The sequence below is a fragment of the Canis aureus genome, chromosome X, assembly GCF_053574225.1.
Source record: "Canis aureus isolate CA01 chromosome X, VMU_Caureus_v.1.0, whole genome shotgun sequence".
Taxonomy (NCBI): Eukaryota; Metazoa; Chordata; class Mammalia; order Carnivora; family Canidae; genus Canis; species Canis aureus.
Window position 1 is genome coordinate 61,800,304 of NC_135649.1, and position 16,171 is coordinate 61,816,474.

Sequence of the window (16,171 nt, forward strand, 5' to 3'; positions counted from 1 at the left end):
TTGGTATTATGTATTAGCTATGAATATTTATTTTTAAACTTGCAATTCCAATTTTTTAATCCACATGAACACAAATGAAATTCTTCCTTTGAGTAACTGTTCGAAATATTAATTTCCTTTTTGTTTTTCATTTTTAAGTTATTTATTTATTTAATTATTTATTTGAGAGAGAGAGAGAGAGCACACTCAAGAGGAGGGAAGGGCAGAGGGGGAGGGACAGGAAGAAGGAAAGAATACCAAGCAGACTCCTTGCTGAATGGGAAGCCTAACACTGGGCTCTGTCTCACCACCCTGATATCATGACCTGAGCAGAAACCCAGAGTTGGAAATTCAACTGACTGATCCATCCAGGAACTCCTTAATGTCTTTTAAAAATTATTCTTCCAGAATAGAGATTTGGACTGTTATTGGAGCACTATGAAACCCAATTAGCTGTTACAACCACCAAAGCAAGGTATTCTAAGAAAGGGCTTCTGGACTAGAATCTTTCATAATTATCCTCAAGTATATTATTTGCCAATTTCCACCCCCACTCCTACGACCTTTCAGTCTTGAGAACTAACTTTGGAAGGCAGATAGAAGCCTCTTTTAGAGTAGAAGTCCACCTAAGGATGGGTTAAACTATGGTGAAGCTAAGGAGGCACTCTCCTTAGGCATAGAATATAAGGAGAACCCAAAAGTCAGTAATGAAGACAAATATTTAATGCACTATTTTAAATATCTAAATTAATGTAAAAAAAAAAGTCCATGATGGGGCAGCCCGTGTGGTTCAGTGGTTTAGCACCGCGATCAGCCCAGGGCTGATCCTGGAGACCCAGGATCAAGTCCTACATCAGGCTCCCTGCATGGAGCCTGCTTCTCCTTCTGCCTGTGTCTCTGTCTCTCTCTCTCTCTCTCTTTGTCTCTCATGAATAAATATAAAAAATCTTTTAAAAAAAAGTCCATGATGAACAAAATATCAAAAATTAAAAACAAGGAAGAGAAAGAACAACAGGATCCTACCCTGAACTTGCATGACTCACCTCAATCGCCTAATCCTAATCTGAGTATTTGGTACATCCTTAAAATGAGTGCCTTAATTGTCTGATCTTAGTCCAGGCTCTGGGTCCAAACCACTTTTTAAAAAAGATTTTATTTATTTAATCATCAGAGATACAGAGAAAGAGGCAGAGACATAGGTAGAGGGAGAAGCAGGTTCCCCACCTGGAGCCCAGTTCAGGATTGATCTCAGGACCCCAGGATCATGCCCTGAGCCAAAGGCAGACATTCAACCACTGAGCCACCCAGGCATCCTGTAAAGACTTTTTATTTATTTTATTTTTTTTGTATGGCACCTTCCTGAGATCCTTCACTAAATGCCACCTTTGCATTCAAAACCCATTGTATCAGCACTTTTCCTCTGGATAGACCTTTGTTATCACAAACTTCACTCAAGGTCCCAATCTTGGTGCATACCAAGTGGGATAGCTGTGTTTATCCGATGTCAGCGCCTTCAGGCTCTTCTGTTCCCAGTTTTCTTTCATCTCCACATGCAGGAGATGCGCCGTTTTGGTACCCTCCTCCTGCCAGGACCACAAAACTGTTTTGGTGGGAAGTTCCCAGGACCAGAGAAACAGCCCCAGTCTCTTTACTTTCTGAGTGAATGTTCCCTTCAGTTCACTTCCATCTTCTTTCCCAGAAAGAATGTAAAGACTAGACTAGACTGGGGAGACTCAACCTGGTTTCAAAAACACTTTCTTCCTAGAAATGAGTAAAAGTGGAGGTTTGGGAGATTGTGAAGAAAGCAACTGCAGTGACTTTCACTTGTCATTACAACGTAAAAGGAAAAAAAAAATCATGACAGCTCTGGCCTTCCCACCGGTATTAGCTTGAACATTTTACATCAGGTCCCAGTGCTCCTCCACCACACAAGCAGTCTGAAAAGTCAGTATTAAGTGGGCTCTTGGCAAGTCCGTGGGCCACGCCCCCTGTGCAGATTAGCTTCCCTTATTGGTCTGACAGCCTGTCACTCAAATCTGGCTCCCACTCCTGCTAACCATTCACGTAGTTTGGTTGCCTCTTGGTGTGTTTAATGTTGCCAATAACGAGGGTTTTTTTTAATTAATTTTATTTATTTATTTATTTATTTATTTAGTTAGTTAGTTAGTTAGTTAGTTAGTTAGTTATAGCCGGGTACAGGTCGTGCTGCAGTTAGTTCATTGAAAACTCAGTTGCTCTCTGAGCACTTGGACAGGGACTGCTTTTGGCTTTTTTTCTGTTTTTTCTGTTCAGATCTCCTACAGAGAGCTGCAACAATGCCCAAAAGAAAGGTAAGTGAAATGGGAAGATAGAAGGGGGATCAGCGACTGAAATACATATTTCCTAATTAACAGAGAGGTTTTTTTAAAAAAAGTATTTTGGCTTCTAGTTAGATTTTGTGATGTACTGAATGGAAGGAGAAGGAAGGGCAAGAAAGATCAGTGTTAAGATTTAGGATGGTCTTGCATGCAACCAGTAGTTAACTTTCGGCTTGTTTTGTTTCAGGGAAATAATCGTTTAAGAGGTGTCTCCATGCTGAATTATAAACAGCCATAGCGCTGTACTGTCGCTTCCTACCCCATCCCCCTTCCTCCGTTTGCCCTTTTGGAGAACACTTCTCTCAACCACACTTCTCCGCACCAGTTTCTTCCTCAGCCTCGGATTTTTCCCTGGGAACCGTCCCATTTAGGGTAACTTAAGCCATGGCTTTCTCCTGTATTTGCCTTTGTTCTTCCCGTTTTCTTTTTTCTTTTTTCCCCCCTTCCTTCCTCCACTTCTTGTCCTGCCAGATAGCTATGCAATGGTAATCCTGTGCCATTAGGCGGCGCAGACTTCAAACTGTCCTGGAGAAGGGTTCACCTCTTGCAGAATCTTGCAGAAGATTCATTCCTGCAATTAGCAACTTTAGGGCTAAGACATCTGGGATTCTCCAAACTCTGCAAAGGTGGAGAGACTGCAAGAGAACTGAGTAAGATAAACTATTGCTAATGTGGGGGTAGCATGGATTTGTTCACTTTTAGACATGCAGAATTGATCTGAGCTATTCCAGGGCTATGTGTAGTCTGTGAGCCCTCAACTTCAAAATTTGTGACTCCTGTCTTAGGAGATAAATTCATGCCTGGTGTTTGTTTGAATGTTTGTTGTGGATTTTTTTGAGGGGGAGGATCCCTTAGAAGTGAAATCAATTCTGTTTCTTTGCTTGACAAAATTGTAAAACACTATGCTGATGTAAAGATTTGTGACTGTTTTGATTTTATTCCTATTTATCCATCTACCATACCTATTTCTAGAACATAGTAATAAGACAGAAATTCCCCTGTGCTCTGGGGCCATGTAATAGCTTGATAATTTCCAGGCTGAAGGGCTGCTCAGATACAGAAAGCAATGATTTTTAATAACTATCCCCTTTCCTTAGATTCCCACCGCTGAGCTTTTTTGCTTGTGCAATAGGGCATGCTATTTTACCGAGCTGACAGTAAACGTCTAGCAGGTAGTAGCAGGAAGTTTTAAAATCCGTGGCCGGCTCCTCAGAATAACACATTGATGTTGCAGAGGTTCCTTCCAAAAAATGAGAGAGAGAGAGAGAGAGAGAGAAGCATTGAAGCATTGTTGGGGTTGTAGTTCTTGTACTAAAAACTTGGAAAGAATAGCCCAGTCAGTGGAGAGCGTCCCATAAGTACAACTGCATATAAAACATAAAGCAAGGGCAGCCTGGATGGCTCAGAGGTTTAGCGCCACCTTCAGCCCAGGGCATGATCCTGGAGACTTGGGATCGAGTCTCACGTCGGGCTCCTTGCATGGAGCCTGCTTCTTCCTCTGCCTGTGTCTCTGCCTCTCTCTCTCTCTCTCGAATAAATAAATAAAATCTAAAAAGAAAAACAACAACATAAGGCAAAACAGGAGAATTTCATGAAGCTCCGCCTTCATTCTGCCAGCCCCCATGCTTGCTTATTGATTGATTGACTGATTGATTGATTGATTGCCTTTAACACTGGCTACAGAAGGTGGATTTTAAAATTTAAAAGGTTTGTTTGGGGATCCCTGGGTGGCGCAGCGGTTTGGCGCCTGCCTTTGGCCCAGGGCGCGATCCTGGAGACCCGGGATCGAATCCCACATCGGGCTCCCTGCATGGAGCCCGCTTCTCTTTCTGCCTGTGTCTCTGCCTCTCTCTCTCTCTCTCTCTCTGTGACTATCATGAATAAATAAATAAAATCTTTAAAAAAAAATAAAAAATAAAAATAAAAAAATAAAAGGTTTGTTTGTAGGAGATATAATTCACACAAAAGGATGGAATCAACTATCAGTTATGTAAACTTATGTCTTGAGAATGTATTCGCATCTTGGTGCATATTTGCACATTAGTGCACAGCAAACAGTATGTGGCATGCTACTAGGAAATAACATGTGGCTATTTGAGCTAGAATCCAGGAAAAAAATCATAAGTGGTTATGTTAAAACTATAATTCATATGCAATATTTTCTGATCTATGTGGTTATATCGATGATCTTATTCCTGTGTGGTTTTCTTGTCTGTATAGGCTGCCAGTCAAGGTGATATGAGGCAGGAGGTGAGTATTTTTTAATTTTAGAATCTAACTGAAAAAATTCACTTCCTTTATGAATTTGAGACACATAAGCAGCTAAAAAATAGACGCCGGTTTGTATGGTATGCCAGTGAGTTCTCTCAGAAGTATAGCAGGTATTGAGAATTCCAAACTTTGAATTTAGGACCTTATGCCTCAGATTTGGAGAGAGCTTCTTCTTTTTAAGCAAAAACAAACAAAAAATTGCTTTGTCACTTTGCAAGAAGGGGCTATATCTTTACTTCCTTGTTATTATCCATTGGGTTCATTTAGCTTAGCAACTGAAGTTTAATTTGGAATTTTTTTCCTTACCTATATAAAGCGTGCAGGGAAGGGAAAGTATAAATTTATATTTCTACTATATTTTTTACTCAAGTTCACAACTTCTTCTTTAAAAGCAATGTTCAGGTAGTGTTACACCAAATATTTTCACAATATAAATAATTCTAGGTTTGCGTGTCCATAATTCTATTAACTAATTATTATTATTTTCTTTTACTTATAGCCAAGGAGAAGATCAGCCAGACTCTCAGCTGTAAGTGGTCTTTAAAAAAAAGCTTCCAATGTATTGTAAAATATAAATTTAAAATTCAGGGAATCCTGAACAATACTAGTAACTTAATACAAGATTTATTTTGGATGTCTTAGTAAAAAACTTTCACACCAAGGAATTTTTTTCCCTAGTGCTCAGTCTTAACTATACCCTTTTATTTAAATTAAGAAGTTGGATTTCTTATTAGTGATCTTTTTTCAATTATGATCCCCCCCATAACTTGTGTTTTTTGATGCAGATGCCTGTGCCTGTTACACCAGAGGTGAAGCCCAAAAGAGCAACTCCAAAGGTAAATATTCAACATGTAATGTTGAGAGAAATTTACTTCAGAAATGTTTATTTTGGGAGAAAGGAATGCAGCTGATCATTTTGACTTTATTTTCTGTTAAGTTAGTAATATGTTACATTATACCGTATGGTACAAGTAAGGTCTTTGAGTAAGGAATATTTGTTCATGTTCTGTGATTGTCCACGCATTTGGCATTTTCATTAGGAAGAAACCAAACAAAAATTTAGTTGGTTAGACATGTAAAATGTACATACCTTTGACATCATATAGTCACAACACCAATATTCCTGTGAAAACTAAAGATGTAAACTGTAGTAACCAAAGTGTTAAGAGTAGTAACTAACATTTGATAATATTTTACAGTTTGTAAAGTGTTTTCATATATATTATTTTTAAATGAAAACAATTGATTTCATATAGAATTCTATACTCTGATGTTGTGACTAACAACATTAGAAATAGAAATAGCCTCAATATTAAGTTCACTTTCCCCTCTATACTTATAAATATTTATAAATTATGTGTAAGTATGTGAATGTATAATACAGTTAATTTTCAAATTGCTTTACCGAAGTATGATTAATATTTTAAAGGTTGGTTAAATTCCTAAAATCCTAAAAGATTAAAGCTAGGAGGAACATTAAAATCATTGTATCCCATCATTTTGTGAATAGAGAAACTGTAAATTTTTTTTATTGGAGTTTGATTTGACAATGTATAGCATAACACCCAGTGCTCATCTGGTCAAGGGCCCCCCTCAGTGCCTGTCACCCAGTCACTCCAACCTCCCGCCCACCTCCCTTCCCACTACCCCTTGTTCATTTCCAGAGTTAGGAGTCTCTCATGTTCTGTCATCTTCACTGATATTTCCCACTCTTTTTCTCTCCTTTCCACTTTATTCCCTTTCACTATATTTTTTTTTCACTTTTCCTTTTCACTATATTTATTATTTGGGGAATATTTTTATATTCCCCAAATAAATGAGACCATATAATGTTTGTCCTTCTCCAATTGACTTATTTCACTCAGCATAATACCCTCCAGTTCTATCCATGTTGAAGCAAATGGTAGGTATTTGTCATTTCTAATGGCTGAGTAATATTCCATTGTATACATAGACCACATCTTCTTTATGCATTCATCTTTTGATTGACACTTTGGCTCCTTCCACAGTTTGGCTATTGTGGACATTACTGCTATAAATATTGGGGTGAAGGTGTTCTGGCGTTTCAATGCATGTGTATCTTTGGAGTAAATCCCTAGCAGTGCAATTCCTGGGTCATAGGGCAGATCTATTTTTAACTCTTTGAGGAACCTCCACACAGTTTTCCAGAGTGGCTGCACCAGTTCACATTCCCACCAACAGTGCAAGAGGGTTCCCCTTTCTCCACATCCTCCCCAACATTTGTTGTTTCCTGTCTTGTTAATTTTCACCATTCTCACTGGTGTGAGGTGATATCTCATTGTGGTTTTGATTTGTATTTCCCTGATGGCCAGTGTGCTTGTTGGCCATGTCTATGTCTTCCTCTGTGAAATTTCTGTTCAGGTCTTTTGCCCATTTCATGATTGGATTGTTTGCTTCTTTGCTGTTGAGTTTAATCAGTTCTTTATAGATCTTCAATACTAGCCCTGTAAATTATAATCATATTTATAAAATACTTTGAATTCCTTGATTAAAAAACAATGCCTAAACTAGGACAAGTGGTTTTAGCAATAGTAAGTGACAACAGAAGAGAAAGGTTTAAATTTTTTCTCTTTTTCACATTTCAAGGTCACTCTTTTATAAAATTAGGTACGCAATTTATACGATATTAAGGTAGGGCACCTGGGTGGCTCAGTCAGTTAAGTGTCTGCATTTGGCTCAGATCATAATGTCAGGGTCCTGGGATCTAGCCCAACATGGGGCTTTCTGCTCAGGGGGGAATCTGCTTCTCCCTCTTCCTCTGTCCCTTCCCCTTGCTTATGCTCTCTCTCTCTTTCAAATAAATAAAATCTTTTTTTAAAAAAGAGGTAGTTAACACTTTATTTCCTTTAAAAATAGAAAACAATGCTACACTAAAAAAAAAACACTATATAATAATGGGCTTTAGGGGCATCTGGGTGGCTCAGTGGTTGAGCATCTGCCTTGGGGTCAGGTCATAATACTGAGGTCCTGGAATCAAGTCCTGATCCAGGCTTCCTACAGGGAGCCTGCTTCTCCCTCTCCCTCTGCCTATATCTGTGCATCACTCTGTGTCTCTCATAAATAAATAAATAAATAAATAAATAAATAAATAAATAAATAAAATCTTTAAAAAATAAAAAAGTGCTTTAAAATGCATTATCCTACTTGGCTCTCAGTTTCTCATGTGTTAAAATAGTAATAATATAGCTATATTGTATTTTATAGTTTCTAAAACAATTTCATATATCTTTTATCATTTGTTTTTTATAACATCCCTATGAGGTAGGTGTTATTACACTTTTTTACATATAAAAACATGCACAAAGAGATTTATATTTTTTCTTAAGATCACATCAAGTAAGTAGTAGATCTGTTATTTAAACACAGATTTCCTGGCCCTTAATTCAGTGCTCCTTACACACATAGGCAAAGAGCTTTCTTGGTCATGATTCAAGTCATTTCAAAGTTGTAGAAGCATATATTGAGTCACCTCTGTCTCAGGTCATTTCTTTCAAATATATCTAAAGTGATGCTCTTGCTAATATAGTATTTCTCCTAGTGATTACCACTGGAGACTTTGCTATCCACAAAACCCTGTTGCTAATTATTAGACATGACAGATAAAGTGATCCCCTCCAGTCAAAAAGAGTTAATTTATCAAAGTCTAATCTGATGCAAATAGCTCTGAGTGGCCGCTGGTCAGTATTGTAACTTGTTGCTTCTCATCTAAAATAAAATTTATTTGATTTATATCAGAAGAACATTATTCATTTTTTTAGATTTTATTTATTTATTCATGAGAAACACAGAGAGGGGAGAGAGAGAGGCAGAGACATAGGCAGAGGGAGAAGCAGGCTCCATGCAGGGAGCCCGATGTGGGACTCGATCCCAGGTCTCCAGGATCACGCCCTGGGCTGAAGGCAGCACTAAACTACTGAGCCACCGGGCTGCCCACATTACTTATTTTTTGAAAAAGTTTATTTATCTGAGAGAGAGAGAGCATGAGCAGAGCAGAGGAGGAGCAGAAAGGGAGGAGCAAAGGGGGAAGGAGAGGAACAAGCAGACTCTCTGCTAAGTGCAGAGCCCGCTGTGAGGCTCCATCTCAGGACCTTGAGATCATGACATGAGGCAAAACCAAGAATCCCTTGCTTAATTTGCTTAATCAACTGAGCCACCCAGGTTTCCCAGAACATTATTCATTTTTAATTCTGTGCTTTAGGTTTATTTATTTTTTTTTATTTTTTGCTTTAGGTTTATAATGAAACCAAGAGAGTCAAGTGATATTTTTGTTGATATTAATTTTATATGGATATTTTAAAGCTTTTTGTAAATCATTACAGCAGCTTGGAAAATAACTTGGGACATTTAATTAACACATAAGTTAACTTGTAGTTGTATATTTGTTTTTATTATTCTATGTTGCTGGACAGAAAATGAAGACAAAAAATGATATGATGGAAAAGAACACAGATACAACTGAAAGCAAACAAGAAGTTATTGAAGGAGAATGTGATGCTGAAAATGGGGAAACCAAAATTACGGAGGTATTTTATAATATTAACAGATTTGTCCATTTGAAAGTCTAATGATGGGTGTTACTGAAAGAAATCTTGTTTTCCCTTATACTTTAAAAGTTGAGAAACATTAAATGAGTAGTGGTTCGATAGTATCTGAGTCCATTCCTGCTGCTATAACAAATACAACAAGCTAGGTGACTTACAAACAACAGAAATTTATTTCTGACAGTTCTTGAGGCTGGGAAATCCAAAATCAAAATGCCAGCATTTTTTGGTGTCTGGTGGGGACCTGCTTTCTGGTTTATACACAGCACCCTTCTTGCTGTGTCCTGACATGATGGAAGGGATGAGAGAACTCTGGAGCTCTTTCCTAAGGGTACTAATCTCATCCATGAGAGTTCTACATTCATGACCTAATCATCTCAAATAGGTCCTATCTCCAAATATCATCACATTGGGGATTAACTTTCATATGAATTATAGGTGACACATATATTCAATTTATGGGACATAATATAATGGTATCTAAGGGGAAAATAAGAAACGAAATTTAAAATATGAGAATTTACAGGGATACTACTGGGAGTAGTGGATTAGCATTGCTATTAAGAGAATAATCCCAGTGATAATGACTTATATTAAATACAGAGCAATGCTCTACTCATTTTGCTGGCACATGGGCTATTTCTAAATCCCTTTCCAAGATTACATGATTCATTTTCCCCTGCAGATTGCAAAACAAATCATTATTTTTTTATAAATTTATTTTTTATTGGTGTTCAATTTGCCAACATATAGACAAACACCCAGTGCTCATCCCATCAAGTGCCGCCCTCAGTGCCCGTCACCCAGTCACCCCCACCCCCCTGCCCACCTCCTTTTATACCACCCCTAGTTCATTTCCCAGAGTTAGGAGTCTCTCATGTTCTGTCTCCCTTTCTGATATTTCCCACTCATTTTTTCTCATTTCCACTTTATTCCCTTTCACTACCCTTTGTATTCCCCAAATGAATGAGACAATATAATATTTGTCCTTCTCCGATTGACTTATTTCACTCAGCATAATACCCTCCAGTTCCATTCACGTCGAAGCAAATGGTGGGTATTTGTCATTTCTAATGGCTGAGTAATATTCCATTGTATACATAGACCACATCTTCTTTATCCATTCATCTTTCTATGTACACCGAGGCTCCTTCCACAGTTTGGCTGTTGTGGACATTGCTGCTATAAACATCAGGGTGCAGGTGTCCCAGCGTTTCACTGCCTCTGTATCTTTGGGGTAAATCCCCAGCAGTGCAATTGCTGGGTCATAAGGCAAATCTATTTTTAACTCTTTGAGGAACCTTCACACACTTTTCCAGAGTGGCTGTACCAGTTCACATTCCCACCAAAAGTGCAAGAGGGATCCCCTCTCTCCACATCCTCTCCAATATTTGTTGTTTCCTGCCTTGTTAATTGTCCCCATTCTCACTGGTGTGAGGTGGTATCTCATTGTGATTTTGATTTATATTTCCCGGATGGCCAGTGATGTGGAGCATTTTCTCTTGTGCTTGTTGGCCATGTCTATGTCTTCCTCTGTGAGATTTCTGTTCGTGTCTTTTGCCCATTTCATGATTGGATTGTTTGTTTCTTTGCTGTTGAGTTTAATCAGTTTTTTATAGATCTTGGATACTAGCTCTTTATCTGATACATCATTTGCAAATGTCTTCTCCTATTCTGTAGGTTGCCTTTTAGTTTTGTTGACTGTTTCTTTTGCTGTGCAAAGGCTTCTTATCTTGTTAGAACTCATACAGCAATTTGGCAGTGTGGCAGGATATAAAATCAATGCCCAGAAGTCAGTGGCATTTCTATACACTAACAATGAGACTGAAGAAAGAAATTAAGGAGTCAATCCCATTTATAATTGCACCCAAAAGCGTAAGATACCTAGGAATAAACCTAACCAAAGAGGTAAAGGATCTATACCCTAAAAACTACAGAGCACTTCTGAAAGAAATTGAGGAAGACACAAAGAGATGGAAAAATATTCCATGCTCATGGATTGGCAGAATTAATATTGTGAAAATGTCAATGTTATCCAGGGCAATTTACACGTTTAATGCAATCTTTATCAAAATACCATGGACTTTCTTCAGAGAGTTGGAACAAATTATTTTAAGATTTGTGTGGAATCAGAAAAGACCCCGAATAGCCAAGGGAATTTTAAAAAAGAAAACCATAGCTGGGGGCATCACAATGCCAGATTTCAGGTTGTACTACAAAGCTGTGGTCATCAAGACAGTGTGGTACTGGCACAAAAACAGACACATAGATCAATGGAACAGAATAGAGAACCCAGAAGTGGACCCTGAACTTTATGGTCAACTAATATTCGATAAAGGAGGAAAGACCATCCACTGGAAAAAAGGCAGTCTCTTCAATAAATGGTGCTGGGAAAATTGGACATCCACCTACAGAAGAATGAAACTAGACCACTCTCTTGCACCATACACAAAGATAAACTCAAAATGGATGAAAGATCTAAATGTGAGACAAGATTCCATCAAAATCCTAGAGGAGAACACAGGCAACACCCTTTTTGAATTCGGCCACAGTAACTTCTTGCAAGTTACATCCAGGAAGGCAAGAGAAACAAAAGCAAAAATGAACTATTGGAACAAATCATTATAGAAATGTTTCTTATAGGTCTTTATTTGTATTTTTAAAAAGATTTTATTTATTTATTCATGAGACACACACACACAGAGAAAGAGGCAGAGACACAGGCAGAGGGAGAAGCAGGCTCCATATAGGGAGCCCGATGTGGGACTCAATCACAGGACTCGTCCGGAACTCCAGGATCACACCCTGGGCTGAAGGCAGGTGCTAAACCACTGAGCCACCCAGAGATCTCCTCTATTTGCATTTTTAAAAGATTTTATTTATTTATTCATGAGAGACACACGGTGGGGAGGGGTGGCAGAGACACAGGCAGAGGGAGAAACAGATCCCATGCAGGGCGCCTGACGTGGGACTCGATCCCGGATATCCAGGATCACGCCCCAGGCTGAAGGCAGCGCCAAACTGCTGAGCCACCATGGCTGCCCTCAATTTGCATTTTTAATGCATTTCTTATTCTTAGGTATTGCAGTAAAACAATTAAAATGGGATATAATCACTAATTTACAAATCAAAGCTGTGCATTTAGGGAAAATTTTTTTGGAAGTGACCCTGTGTTATAAGGTAAAATACTTTTAATTTTTTTATATTTAAATTCCAATTAACACACATACAGTATCATAGTATTTCAGGTGTGGAATATAGTGGTTTATCACTTGCATACAACAGTGAGTGTCCATCACATTTGCCCTCCCTAATATCCATCACACATTTAACTGACCCCTCACTTACCTCCCCTCAGGCAACCATCAGTTTCTTCTGTATATTTGAGTTTGTTTTCTGGTTTGCTTCTCATTCTTTTCCTCCTATATGTTTATCTCTTCTGTTTCTTAAATTCCACATATGAGTAAAATCATGTGATACTGGTCTTTTTCTCACTGACTTATTTCATTTGACATAGACTCTCTAGCTCCATCCACATCATTGAAAATGGCAAGATATCATTCCTCTTGATGGCTGAGTAGTAGATTCTATAGAATCTATACTGATTCTACATATATATATTTATATATATTTTTATATATATTTATATATTTATTTATATATATAAAATCAGGCTTTGCTTTCTATATATATAGAAATTATATTATTATATAATTAATTATAATATAATTTTATATATATATAATCTTAATATATATATAATCTTTATCCATTCATCAGTCCATGAACATTGGGCTCTCTCCATAGTTTGGATATTACTGATAATACTGCTATAAACATCAGGGTGTATGTATCCCTTTGGATCTGTATTTTTGTATTTTGTATCCTCTTGGTAAATACCTAGTAGTGCAATTGCTGGGTCAATAGAGTAGCTCTATCTTTAACTTTTTGAGGAAACTCCATAAAGTTTTTCACAGTGGCTAGACTTGTTTGCCTTCCCACCACCAGTGTAAGAGGGTTTCCCTTTCCCCACATCCATGCCAACAGCTGTTGATTTCTGTTTGTTAATTTTAGCCATTCTGACAGGGATGAGGTGATATCTCATTTTGGTTATGATTTGTATTTCCATGATGACTGAGTGATGTCAAGCAAATTTTCATGTGTCTTTAGCCATTGGCATGTATTCTTTAAAAAAGTGCTTTTCATGTCTTCTGCCCATTTCTTTTTTTTTTTTTTTTTTTTTTTTTTTTGGCGAGCCCTTTTCTGCCCATTTCTTAACTGGATTTTTTTTCCTCAGGAATTGAGTTTCATAATTTTTTCATATATATTGGATACTAACCCTTTATCACATATGTCATTTACAAATATCTTCTCCCATTCTGAAGATTACCTTTTAGTTTTGTTGATTGTTTCCTATGCTGTACAGAAGCTTTTTTATCTTGATGAAGTCCCAATAGTTCATTTTGCTTTTATTTCCTTGCTTTGAGAGACATATCTAGTAAGAAGTTTCTTTGGCCAATGTCAAAGAAATTATAGCCTGTGTTCTCCTTTAGGATTCTGATGGTTTCCTGTCTCATATTTAGGTTTTTAATTCATTTTTAGTTTATTTTTGCATATGATGTAAGAAAGTTGTCCAGTTTCATTTTTCTGCATGTGGCTGTTGAATTTTCCCAGTACCATTTGTTGAAGAGACTTTTCCATTGGATATTCTCTCCTGTCTTGTTGAGGATTAGTTGGTATATAGTTGTGGGTCCAATTTTGGATTCTCTATTCTGTTCCACTGATCTATGTGTCTGTTTTTGTGCCAATACTATACTGTGTTTTTTTCAATACTATACTGTCTTGATAACTACAGCTTTTTTTAAATATAATTTGAAGTCTATAATTGTGATGCTTCCAGCTTCACTTTTATTTTTCAAGGTTGCTTTGGCTTTTCCACTTCTTTTGTTGTTCCATACAAAATTTAGGATTGTTTGTTCTAACTCTTTGAAAAAATGCTGTTGATATATTGATAGAGATTGAATTAAATGTGTAGTTTGCTTTGTATGGTATAGACATTTTAACAATATTTGTTCTTTCAATCCTTGAGCATAGAATATTTTGTTTTCATTTCTTTGTACCATCTTCACTTTCTTTCATTAGTGTTTCATAGTTTTCAGAGCACAGATCTTTTACCATTTTGGTTAGATTGATTCCTAGATATTTTATGGTTTCTGGTGCAATTGTAAATAGGATTGATTCCTTGATTTCCTTTTCTGCTCCTTCATTATTGGTGTACAGAAACACAATAGATTTCTGTACATTGATTTTATATCCTGCAACTTTACTGAATTCCTTTATTAGTCTAGAAGTTTATCGGTGGAGTATTTTGGGTTTTCTCTATATTGTATCATTTCTTCTGCAAATAGTGAAAGTTTGACTACTTCTTTGCTGATTGGGATGCATGTTACCTCATTGCTGGGGCTCAGACTTCCAGTACTATGGTAAAATAGCAGTGGTGAGAGTGGACATCCCCATCTTGTTCCTGACTATCGAGGAAAAACTCTGTTTTTCCCCATTGAAAATATTAACTGTAGATTTTTCATATATCATGTGTGTGACATTGAGGTACTTTTCTTGAGGTTTTTTAACAAAATGAGTGCTATATTTATTATTTTTTTGCATCTACTGGGAGGATCATATGGATCTTATTTTTCTTTTATTAATGTGGTATATCACATTGATTTATTTGCAAATATTGAATCATCCTTCCAACCTAGGAATAAATCCCATTGATCATGGAGAATGATTTTGTCAATGTACTGTTAGATTGGGCTTGCTAGCATTTTTTTGAGAATTTTTGCCTCCATGTTCATCAGGGATATTGGACTGCAGTTCTTTTTTTTAGTGGAATCTTTATGTGGCTTTGATATCAGTGCAATGCAGGCCTCATAGATGAATTTGAAAGTTTTCCTTCCATTTCTATTTTTTTAAATAGTTCGAGAAAAATAGGTATTTAACGCTTCTTCAAATGTTTGGTAAAATTCGTCTTGGAAGCCATCTTGCCCTTGGAATTCTGTTTGTTGGGATATTTTAATTACTGATCCAGTTTCTTTGAAGGCTATGGGTCTGTTCTAATTTTTTATTTCTTCTTGTTTCAGTTTTGGTAGTTTGTATGTTTCTAGTAATTTATCTTTTTTTTCCCAATTGATTTTGTGGCATATAATTTTTCTTAATATTCTCTTAAAATTCTATTTATGTAGTATACATTGTTATTTCTCCTCTCTTGTTTGTGGTTTTTAAATTTGTGTCCTTTCCCTTTCCTTTTTGATAAGTCTGGCTAGGAGTTTATCAATATTATTAATTTTTCAAAGAATCAACTCCTGGTTTCATTGATCTGTTCTACTGTTTTGTTGTTGTTATTGTTCACTTTTCTATATCATTTATTTCTGGCATAATTTTTATTAATTATCTTATTTTCTGGGATTCAGGCTTTGCTTTCTATCATTTTTCTAATTCCTTTGGGTGTTACGTTAGGTTACATATTTGAGATTTTTCTTGCTTAGCGAGGTAGGCCTATATTGCTATATACTTCCCTCTTCGGACTGCTTGTGCTCTATCACAAAGGTTTTGGACCATAATATTTTAATTTTAACTTGTTTCCATATATTTTTAAATTTTCTCTCGATAGCCTGGTTGACTCGTTCATTATTTAGCAGACTTTTCTTTAACTCCCATGTATTTGTGGTCTTCCCATTTTTTTTCTTGTAGTTGACTTAAAGTTTCAGAGTGCTGTGATCAGAAAATATACATGGAAAAAAAAAAGAAAGAAAATATACATGGTATGATCTATATTATTTTATACTTTTTGAAGCCTGGGTTGTAACCTGGTATGTGATCTGTTGATGAGAATGTCCCATGTGCATGTGAAAAGAATGTGTATTCTGTTGCTTTAGGATGAAATGTTCTGAATATATCTGTTAAGTCCATTGGGTTCAGTGTCTCATTCAGAGTCATTGTTTC

The 16,171-nt window shown here is 36.8% G+C and overlaps 1 protein-coding gene across 4 annotated transcripts in view; it reads left to right on the top strand.

Moving 5' to 3' along the window:
- Window positions 1-1,996: 1,996 nt before the first annotated feature.
- The window catches only part of HMGN5 (high mobility group nucleosome binding domain 5), a 29,967-nt gene continuing 15,792 nt past the window's right edge, over window positions 1,997-16,171 (top strand). The window contains exons 1-7 of one of the 4 annotated variants that reach the window (XM_077887896.1): window positions 1,999-2,309; window positions 2,524-2,708; window positions 2,840-2,986; window positions 4,557-4,586; window positions 5,107-5,136; window positions 5,393-5,443; window positions 9,038-9,151. In XM_077887896.1, coding sequence (XP_077744022.1) covers window positions 4,575-4,586; window positions 5,107-5,136; window positions 5,393-5,443; window positions 9,038-9,151 — 207 coding nt within the window. In that variant the 5' untranslated portion in view covers window positions 1,999-2,309; window positions 2,524-2,708; window positions 2,840-2,986; window positions 4,557-4,574. Of the gene's footprint in view, window positions 2,310-2,523; window positions 2,987-4,556; window positions 4,587-5,106; window positions 5,137-5,392; window positions 5,444-9,037; window positions 9,152-16,171 lie in introns of all 4 variants that reach the window. The other 3 variants (XM_077887897.1, XM_077887895.1, XM_077887894.1) reach the window with 3 other exon arrangements.